This window comes from Physeter macrocephalus, chromosome 14 (genome assembly GCF_002837175.3).
Source record: "Physeter macrocephalus isolate SW-GA chromosome 14, ASM283717v5, whole genome shotgun sequence".
Classification (NCBI taxonomy): Eukaryota; Metazoa; Chordata; class Mammalia; order Artiodactyla; family Physeteridae; genus Physeter; species Physeter macrocephalus.
Genome location: NC_041227.1, coordinates 99,773,677 through 99,784,623, shown reverse-complemented (window position 1 = coordinate 99,784,623; position 10,947 = coordinate 99,773,677). Strand labels below are relative to the sequence as shown.

At 43.1% G+C, this 10,947-nt stretch overlaps 1 protein-coding gene across 12 annotated transcripts in view; it reads right to left on the bottom strand.

Moving 5' to 3' along the window:
* The window catches only part of SYNRG (synergin gamma), a 93,503-nt gene that overhangs the window by 17,767 nt on the left and 64,789 nt on the right, over positions 1-10,947 (bottom strand). For 9 of the 12 annotated variants that reach the window (XM_024127871.2, XM_024127866.3, XM_055090565.1 and 6 more), the window contains 5 exons: positions 8,306-8,899; positions 6,790-6,953; positions 5,965-6,018; positions 5,370-5,466; positions 1,002-1,150 (listed from right to left, as the gene is read on the bottom strand). In XM_024127871.2, the coding sequence (XP_023983639.1) occupies positions 1,002-1,150; positions 5,370-5,466; positions 5,965-6,018; positions 6,790-6,953; positions 8,306-8,899 (1,058 nt within the window). The remainder of the gene's footprint in view (positions 1-1,001; positions 1,151-5,369; positions 5,467-5,964; positions 6,019-6,789; positions 6,954-8,305; positions 8,900-10,947) is intronic. The other 3 variants (XM_055090569.1, XM_024127874.2, XM_055090570.1) reach the window with 1 other exon arrangement.

Genomic DNA, 10,947 nt, shown 5'->3' with positions numbered 1-10,947 from the left:
TTTTTTTTTTTAATTTTATTTATTTTATTTATTTATTTTTGGCTGTGTTGGGTCTTCGCTGCTGCGCGCGGGGCTTTCTCTAGTTGTGTCGATGGGCTTCTCATTGCGGTGGCTTCTCTTGCTGTGGGGCACGGGCTCTAGGCACGCAGGCCTCAGTAGTTGTGGCACACGGGCTCAGCAGCTGTGGCCTGCAGGCCCCAGAGCACAGGCTCAGCAGTTGTAGCGCCCGGGCTTCGTTGCCCTGCAGCATGTGGGATCTTCCCGGACCAGGGCTCGAACCTGTGTCGCCTGCACTGGCAGGCGGATTCCTAACCACTGTGCCACCAGGGAAGCCCCCAAGTCTGCTTCTTTTCTGTTATATTCACTAGTTTGTTGTATTATTTTTTGGATTCCACATATAAACGATACCATACAGCATTTGTCTTTCTCTGTCTGACTTATTTCACTGAGTATAATGCCCTTGAAGTCCATCCATGTTGTTGCAAAGGGCAAAATTTCATTCTGTTTTATTGCTGAGTAGTATTCTATCTTCTTTATCCATTCCTCTGTTGATGGACATTTAGGTTGCTTCCACGTCTCTGCTATTGTAAATAGTGCTGCTATGAGCATTGGGGTGCATGTATCTTTCTGAATTAGTGTTTTCATCGTACGGTTTTTAAAAAGGACACAAATGGGGACAGAAATAACTAGAAATGCGAAGGGAGAAACTCAAACGAGTGCTTTGCAAAACATGCATATACATATGTGACTTAAGGAGGATGTAGATAGAGAACATTTTCCTACACTCTCATTTTATTTAGGTACAACGGTCCTGGGAGCTATCCAGAAGCCAACCTGGTACTATTCAACTAATGGAACAAATGTTATCTCCTTCCTTTAACATAACTTGATACAGTAGGTACCTTCATCCTCCAATAAGTGCCATCACAGGAACATACACTCAGCTTTACAGCTTAGGTTTCTAGAAGGAAAGCAACTGCTAAATTGTCTAGTGGGCTTACCGTGAGTGTGGCGAGTGACATGAAGCCAATTAGGTTATTCCATACTTTATCAATGTCCTTCAGCAACTGCTGGAGTTTCTCACTGCACACCGCAGTGGCTTTTATCCCCAGCTCCACACGTTTGGTTACCCTGTACACCTCAACAACACCTGACAGGGTGAGAGAGGACAGAGTTAGGTGCTGGAAGCGTACAGAAAGAGTTGAGCAAGACACAACAGCCTTACTGCTGGCTGATATTCTAGGCGGAAACTGGGACTGTATCTGGACAAACGTGAACTTACTATTCTTTGGGACCAATCAACTCTTAATGCTGCAGTATAAACTCACTGGTAAGAGCAAAGACTCTAGAGCTACACTGCTTGGATTCAAGTCTCAACTCTGCCACTTAACTAGCTGTGTAGCCTCAGGCAGGTTGCATAACCTCTCTGTGCTTCAGTTTCCTCATCTGTAAAATTGGGATAATAGTAGTACCTCCTCAAAGGATGGTTGAATTAAGGGATTAAATGGGTTAATGCTGTAAAAGGCTGAGAACAGTAGGCGTTAACCAAGTATTAGCTATTTTTTTTCTGGCTTCTTTATGAGTCCATTTGTTTGAATTTGGGAAATACCATTAAACTCACTGAAAATAGGAATATTAACAGTTTAAAAGAATCAGAATGTCAATATCACTACGCAGGCACACCTCGCTTTATTGCACTTCACTTTGTTGTGCTTTCTAGATATACGTTTTTTACAAATTGAAGGTTTGTGGTAACTGTGCATCAAGCAAGTCTATAAGCACCACTTTCCTGACAGCATTTGCTCACTTTGCATCTCTGCCACATTTTGGTAATCTCACAATTTATCATATTATCATATTTGCTATGATAATAGCAAATATGATATTATCATATTTGCTATGGTGATCTGTGATCAGTGATCTTTGATGTTACTATTGTAGTTGTTTTAGGGCACCACAAACCACGTAGCATATGTTCTGACTGCCTCACTGACCTGCTGTTCCCGTCCATCTCCTCCACAGGCCTCCCTATTCCCTGAGACACAACAATATTGAAATTAGGCCAATTAATAACCCTACAATGGCCTCTAAGTGTTCAATGAAAAGAACAGTCTCACGTCTCTCACTGCAAATCAGAAACTATAAATGATTAAGCTTAGTGAGGAAGGCATGTCGAAAGCCAAGACAGGCCAAAAGCTAGGCCCCTTGTGCCAGACAGCCAACTTTCGAATGCAAAGGAAAAGTTCTTGAAAGAAATCAAAAGGGCTACTCTAGTGAAAATAAGAATGATAAGAAAGCAAAACAGCCTTATTGCTGATATGGAGAAAGTTTTAGTGGTCTGGATAGAAGATCAAAGCAGCCACAACATTCCCTTAAGCCAAAGCCTAATCCAGAGCACGGCCATAACTCTCTTCAATTCTGTGGAGGCTGAGAGAGGTGAGGAAGCTGCAGAAGAAAAAAGTGTGAAGCCAGCAGAGGCTGGTTCATGAAGGTTAAGGAAAGAAGCCGTCTCCATAACCTAAAGTGCAAGGTGAAGCAGCAAGTGCTGATGGAGAAGCTGTCAAGCGGCAAGTCATCCGGAAGCTCTAGCTCAGATAATTAACAAAGGTGGCTACATTAAACAACAGATTTTCAGTGTAGATGAAACCACTTTCTATTGGAAGAAGATGCCATCTAGGACTTTCATAGCTAGTGAAGAGACGTCGATGCCTGGCTTCAAAGCCTCCAAGGACAGGCTGACTTTCTTGTTAGGAGCTAATGCAGCTGGTGACTTTAAGTTGAAGCCAATGCTCATTTACTATTCCAGAAATCCTAGGGCCGTTAAGAATTATGCTATATCTACTTTGCCTGTGCCCTCTCTATAAATGGTACAATAAAGCCTGGATGACACACATCTGTTTACAACACGGTTTACTGAATATTTTAAGCCCACTGTTGAGGCCTACTGCTCAGAAAAAAAGATTCCTTTCAACATATGACTGCTCAGTGACATTGCACCTGGTCACCCAAGAACTCTGATAAAGATATACAACAAGATTAATGTTTTCATGCCTGCTAAACACAGAACATCCATTCTGCAGCCCATGGATCAAGGAATAATTTCAACTTTCAAGTCTCAGTCTTTAGGAAATACATTTTGTGAGGCTGTAGCTGCCACAGATGGTTAACTCCTCTGATGGATCTGGGCAAAGTCAATTGAAAACCTTCTGGAAAGGATTCACTGTTCTAGATGCCATTAAGAACATGTGTGATTCACGGGAAGAGGTCACAATATCAACATTAACAGGAATTTGGAAGAAGTTGATTCCAACCCTCAGGGGTGACTTTGAGGGGTTCAAGACTTCAGTGAAGGAAGTAACTGCAGATGTGGTGGGAATAGCAAGGGAATTAGAATTAGAAGTGGAGCCTGAAGATGTGACTGAATTGCTGCAATCTCATGATAAAACTTAACAATGAGGTATTGCTTCTTATGGATGAGCAAAGAAAGTAGTTTCTTGTGGTGGAATCTACTCCTGGTGAAGACTGTTAAAATGACAACAAAGAATTTAGGATATTACATAAACTTAGTTGATAAAGCAGCAGCAGGTTTTGAGAAGACTGACTCCAATTCTGAAAGAAGTTCTCTGGTGGGTAAAATGCTTTCAAACAGCGTTTTATAGTATACGGAAATGGTTCAGGAAAAGGTGCATCAAACCTCACCGTTGTCTTATTCTAAGAAATTGCCACGCGCCCCCGCCCCCCACCCCGCCCAGCCCTCAGCTACCACCGTGATCAGCGAGCAGCCGTCACCATGGAGGCAAGAGCCTCCCCACCACCAGAAAGATTATGACTCACGGAAGACTCAGATGATGGTTAGCATTTTTTAGCAATAAAGTATTTTAAAATTAAGGTATGTACATTGTTTTTTTAGACATGATGCTATCGCACATTTAACAGTCTACAGTAATAGTGTAAGACTCGCTTTATTGAGATATATGTTTTGAGATATATGCTTTATTGCGGTGGTCTGGAACCAAACCCATGATATCTCCGAGGTCTGCCTGGAATTAAGAAGTATCTCACTCCTCTAAATGCCCAAAGATCTACGAAGTCTGTGGCTTCATGTATCTTTTATACACTTAACAGGACACAGAATGGTTCTTTTCCTGTGGTCGCTGAATTATGGCTGAATTCTTCCAGCAAGGATGAGGGTGCCAAGGTCTCCACATTCTAAACACAGCTGCCAGACGTACCCCCAACCCCTCCACCAGGCGCTATAAGAGAGGACTGGAAGAATCCCAGGGGGTCTTCAGTGGTACATGCTCAGCCTCTGTACAGCACCACAGCTTGTCCTTCCTCCCCCAGGGGAAGGGCAGGAATCACAGCCCACTCTAAGCTAAGTGAGGGGGCTTCTCAGATGGTCTTCCATACTAGAAAACTAGTAGAAGGAAAGATAGGCACCCCAATACCCGGTGAACATCTGTTTATGCAGCAGAATTGTGCCTGTCTGGGCAGGACGGCGGAACCAGAGCAAGGTGGCAGGAGGAAGGAGAGCTCACATCCCTTTGTAGCCACTCATGCAGCAAGTATTTGCAAGTGACCACTATGTGCCTGGCCCTAGTCTAGGTGCTGAAGACCCAGCAGTGAGCAAAACGGACCCAAATCCTTTCCTTCTTGGAGATTTGTTCTAGTGGAGGGAGACATATAATAAGAACAGTAAGTAAAGCATTTAAGATATTAAAGGTGACAGGGCTAGGGAGAAAATCAAGCAGGGAAAGAGACGGGAAGTGCCAGGGTGGGGAGACACGACACGGTTTTGAGTAAGACAGGCCAGGAAGACCTCACTTAGAAGGTGACATTTGAGTAAAGATCTGAAAAAGACTAGGGTCCAGTGCATGTGGCTCTGGCCACGGGACAAGCCTGAGCTTGGGGAGGAGGGGACCACTGAAATGGACAGGGATTGAGATTTCATGTTGGACTGGCATGTCTGATAGCTGAAGGTGGCCAGGAAGTTAAGGAATCTGTGATGTCAGTGAGGAGTAGAAAGGAAGAATTCAACACAGCATGGTAAGAATTGATTGGAGACCCAGTGATTTAATTTTCTTTTTTAAACCAATGATTTAATTTTAATGCCTCATCTAGTTCAGACTCTTTGATAAACCAGTAATTTTACACTGTGTATAACAAGGACTGGGAAACGTGGCCAAAGAGACCCGAAGTCAAATAGTTGTTCCTTTCTGGGACTTAAGTGTCTTCTCTACAAATGCAGATGATACTTAGTGAAGTCATATGTGGTTTGAGAGATCTAGATTAAGCTTCGTAACATAGGGACAACAGAAAAGACTGCAAAGTGTCATGATTTTGGATAAGTAAAATATAAAAGCACATACCTAGTAAGTATTCCATGCCTTGAGCTGACTGAATTACTTCGGTGCACACAGAACTACTACTGATTCCATTTAAGGTATCATTGGCCTTCTTAATGACCTATAAAGAAATGAAATCACATCACCTTATGTAATCAGGAAAAGTCATTACAAATCAATTTACTGTCAGTAGAAAACCCAACAGAAAGCCAGGAGGTGTGAAAACACATGACTGATTGATGTATATAGAGGACTATGCTGAAACAAATCTGAGAATTTAATTTTGACACTGAAGAACCAATCCTTCATTTTTTTTGGAAGAGGAAAAATAGAGGTTCTTTAGCTTAAATATTATTTTAACTTGGGCAGAGATAATGATATCATTTTGTTATGTCTTAAACACAGTGACAGAAGAGGGCACGGTAGTTAAGTGAGCTGTGTCTCCTATCATAGATGGGAAAGAAGGCTCGCTTAAGATGTGTGACTTTCCACACAGCTTCTCTTTGCGCAAGGCCATCGAGGCAGAGCTCTGCGAGTCTATCCAAATGAACCCAGAGGCAAGATATATACACAAGGGGCATTTCCGTACGTGTGAACATCACGAAAGGGACAGACTCACCTCTAGGGCACTCTCTAGGCACCGCTGCCATTCATATGCATATCTCTCATTCTCCTGTGAATTTTATAAAAAGAACTGGGTCAAGCCAGCAAGTCTGGAATCCTATTTGTTACTTCTGTCAATTCAGAGTACTGAAGACTTTCCTGTCATGAAAATCACTCTAGTCCAAGCGCAACTTATCTTTTGAACCCACTAGTGACAATTTTTAATTCCTGATAAATGTAACTTCCAAGCACACGACTTGTAAATCTGAGGGAAATGTTTCTTCGTTGACTCCCTTTGTAAATGTTGCCTCATTTGTTCCACTAACAGCTTCTTTAAAGGCACTCACCATGTAAGTGTCTAGTACAAGGGCCAATATCAAGCCATGGCTTCCTGTGTGTGCGTGTGCGTGACCGGGGTGGGGGGGCGGAGGAGGAGCGCTAGGAGTGTTGGCTGGAGGAGGAAGGCAGCATGGGACTAAGATGCTGTGAACAGGAACAGTGAGAGGACCCAGGACATCTGCCCTTTCTCCTCTATTTTGATGCTTTACCATTCACTAAGATGATAAAGTCTACGTGCTCAAAAAGAACTCCGTGAAACACCTGCCTGCCTGTGAGGTCCCAGGAATAATTCCAGTTTTAGGGGCACTGACTACTTTCAGTGATGCCACATCTGGGAGGTACTTTCATCTGGGGCTAACGTCACCCTTCTCTCACTGTAATTACGTATTTTACGTCTGGTGCTCTGTGACGTTCTGCCCCTGGTTCCCCAAGTGAAAGCTGCAAGCGCTTTTGCTCAGGGCCCTCAGGAGCTCAGCCCCCTGTGGACGAGGAGCCCGCTCACCTCCACCTCTCCTGTCAGGTCTTTGTACTTGTCGCGGATGACGGGCAGGGCGGGCTTCTCGCTCAGTGTGTTGGAGCGGTCTCTGAAAGGCTGCTCCAGGGCCGGAGAAGGAGAAGAACGGCTTATTTCTTTATCACCAAGGCTCAGACTCCTCTTGTGCGATCCTGGGGGAAGTGGATGGCACAAAGGTTCTGATTACTCAGCTTAGTCCAAGCAGAGGCTCTTCCTTGCTAACACGACCCTCTTCTCTTAGATGTTTGTGTCAGGAGGCGTTCACACCCCCCTCATCCAGCCCGTCTGGCAAGCTACATGTTGAACGCTTTCATTTGTTCTCTCTTGCTCGAGTTCCTTGCCTTTAATTTTCTCCATTACGCTTCTCTGATCTATCATAATTCTTCCATAATTCTAAGTGAGGAATCCCCGGAGTCTGGAGGGCTAAAGGGTCTTTCTAAGTATCAGTGCATAAGAGGTGTGTTGCTTCTCCAGTCATCAGTTAGGGATTTGTACCGACTTCCTCCATCTCTCCCAATCTAATGGAAATCAACGAGCCCTTCTGTCAGGATGTGATTAAAGCAAAAGGGGCAAACTTAAATGCCTTCAGAAGACAGGCAAGCAAAGTAAATGACTGAAGAAGGTCAGCTGGAGATGGAAGTGGTGGGGACTGTGACACTGGGGAGAGCACGCCTCAGCTGTCAGAGGGGGATGTTGCTACTCAGCTCCAGCTGACTGCCAAGAGGTGGGAACGTAGGCCTAGTACTGCCAGGTACTACAACTTTTCAAGAAAAGCTAGAGGGACTTCCCTGGTGGTCCAGTGCTTAAGACTCCACGCTCCCAGTGCAGGGGGCTCAGGTTCGATCCCTGGTCAGGGAACCAAGATCCCACGTGCCGCAACTAAGCCCGCACGCACTCTAGGGCCTGCGCACGGCAACTAGAGAGCCACAATGAAGACCCAGCGCAGTCAAAAATAAATTCATTAAAAAAAAATAAGCTTACAAAAAAAAACGAAGAAAGAAAAGCTAGAAATTCAGGTTGTGAAGTGTCATGATTTCTATGTATCTGCAATTGCTTCACATATTAGAAAACCTTCCATGTGGGTCAATCAAAACAGGTCTGCAGGCTGGATCCAGATCCACAGCTACCATGTTGCAGCCTCTGGATGAAAAGATATAGTCCATTGCCAGCGAACAAGAGCAGAACTAACTTGCCCACAAGGGGGTCAAATGATTTCTCTGTCTTTTAACACGGCACACCTCTACCGCAAATAAGCAAATGAACAACAGACTGGGTGCTATGCTTATTTTTAGCCCCAAAAGCAGTTATCTGAGGGATACTGGTTTAATTTCAGTTCGGTCTCAGGGAAACCTTCTTTTATAGCTATCTGTCATAGACTCTGATTTTCAACACTGGAAAATCTATTTCCTGCTATCCCAGGGACCAACTTCTTATTCTAAGAAAGAACATCTAACACTGCAGTGTAAGAAAGCATGACGTAAAATCTATGTTGGAAGTCACTCACCTTGAACGGAAAGGTCAAAGGTTGCCAGCTCACTTTTGATCATTTCTTCACTGGATTTCATTTTGCCTTGTGAATTGGCCACTAAAAAGTCAAATTTGCTGATTTTGGGCTTTTCACTTTGAAACTCTCCAAAGTCATCTGTACATTCTTTGGGGGTGTCGTGAGAAGCGCTGCTGGAGGCTGGGCTTGGGCACATGGCCTCTTGGCTCCGTTCAGCTGCAGGCAGGTCCTGTCTGGTGAAATCCCTGTAGTCCCCACTTTTATATTCCTTTTGCTCGCTGGCCCGGGGGATCACATCTTTAAAATTGGCAAAAGCCGGAAAGGTCGTCTCTGGAAGAGCATCCTCGCTTGTGAAGGTTGTGACTTTGGAGAGAGGTGTCATGGTGAGGTTTTCAGTACTGCCAAATGAAGTCTCTTTCGTTTGAAGAGCTGAGGCAGCTGAGGAGGCCCCACTTCCTGCTGAGAGGACAAATGGAGAGAGTTTTCTGCCCTGAGAGGCATCATCCCTGTCTGACCAGTCATAGCTCGTAAGTGTGCTCACTGCAAAATTGCTACTGTAGGTTCCAAAAGCAGCACATTTTAAGTCCTCTATATCTGAAAGGGAAATAAGACCCCACAATTAGAGGCAAGCTCACCATTTAGGCAAAATGCCTTAAGCTCTGCAGAAGCAAAATGTCTAGCACTTCTGATTCGTTTTATGCGATGCTGGAGTTAACTAAATTTAGAGCTTGTACTAAAATTAAAGAAGCTGGGCTGTAAAATCTGATCTTGGAAAACCCACATTAGCCTTGAGTTGGCATTTGTATTTAGTAACAAAGAGCCATCTTCTTTGGGTAGTACAATTCCTAAAAAAAGATAGGAGGTTCATCCACCGATGTATATACAGTTTGATATAAGAATAGGGTCATTTAATGAAATGTCCGTTCACTTATGAACTTTAAAATGTATTTACAATATTCCCTGCCTAAAACAAGTCTCTTTCGTTTTGACTTTGTTGGAAAACGTTCCTTTATAACATGGTCATATGAAATGTACATGACAAACTAATTAAAAACTGACAATATCCCGAAACTAAAGTAAAAATAATGTTATTTAACTTTTAATCAGTTATTAGGAGTTTCTGTCTAGGCAAGGCCAAATATGAGATTTTAATTAAGCAGTTACTTACCTAATTGTTATTTTGGTCAATATGGACGTCATATTGCTGTGATGGAGTATGAGGAAAGAAAAATCAGTCTAAACTACTTTAATCCCTAAAAAAATAGAATCAAAGGTCTGGGTCCTCTTGGGCTCCTGTTTCTCCTTCAACTATGTGTAACCCCCTCATTTAAAAAACAAAAAAAAAAGGAAAAGAAAAGAAATGCTGGGGCGGAAGACTCATTTTACATGCTTAATATATCTTTAAATAATTTAAGAGGTGGCACAAAACATTAGAAAGAATGTAGGTTTTTGATTCAGACAGACCTGGGTTCAACTCCCAGCTCTGCCACCTACCACTTGTGTGACACTAGGCAAGCTATGTAACATCTCTTAACCTCGGTTTGCTTATCTGTAAAAAGAGAAGACCATGCACTTGGAAGGGCTGTGTTATGACATTAATGATAACATGTGTAAAGGGCCCAGCCCAGTGCCTGGTGAGCAACACAGCAATTACTATACAGCATAGTTGCCACCAGCCTCAATGTGATATTTAGTTGCCTGCCTTAGGGCCTAAAATAGAATTGTTTCAAAGAAAAAACGAAAAGTCAACCCATCACTTTAGTGGTCTTAGTAGGGAAAATTTCTTGCTCATTTTCATAAAGCAAAACCCGCTGAGGCTGAGTAACACTGGTGTGGAGAAGCAACTTTCCAGCACTGCTGTCCATTCAGTCTGGCTGAGAGGTGTTTGGTCTCATTTTGCTCACTGTATACCAGGTAAGAAGGCCAAATGCAAGACTCCCTCTCTGACAACCACAAACATGGATTAAAGGAAAATGCTCAAAAGGTTCTGTGACCCAGATTTTCATAACTCAGTCAACAGGTAAAACAACACTGGGCTTCTTCATCTCTCTTACACAGCAATGTTGCATAGTTTATGAGAAGGAAGGGATTCCTGACATTGCTCCTCTAACAGTGCACCCCAAATAGCGCTCTCTCAACCCTATTAGGAAAAGGGCACTAACTGAATAATAAAAATGGAAAACCCGAGATTTACAGAAAGGCCAACCAGTGAAAAGCAGATAACTGCCACAGAACAGCAGTATATTTTAAAATTCCGTAGTGCAAATGGTACCCTTCAAATTTAGCTTATTAAACAGGAGGGAAAAAAAGATTCAGGTGAAAAATGTACAGTTTAGAATGAATGAAACAAGACTTTAGGTAGAACACCCTCTTAGTCTCTGCCTGTAGTGTTTATTTTCCCCACTATTTAAAGGGATCAGAAGGTGTCCTGACTCAAATGAAGTGAAATTCAATCAGGAGGCAGATGCAGTTAAACACAAGATGAGTGAGTCTTCAAGGGGTACATTCAGAAGAATGTGTCAGAACATGAATTTTTTATTATTACATCCTACCAGAAAGCTCTTTGAAGAAGCTGTATTGTGAACTACTCCCAGAATCTCATCTACTAAAAAGGGTAGCAATTTTCCTAGAGACCAAAGATA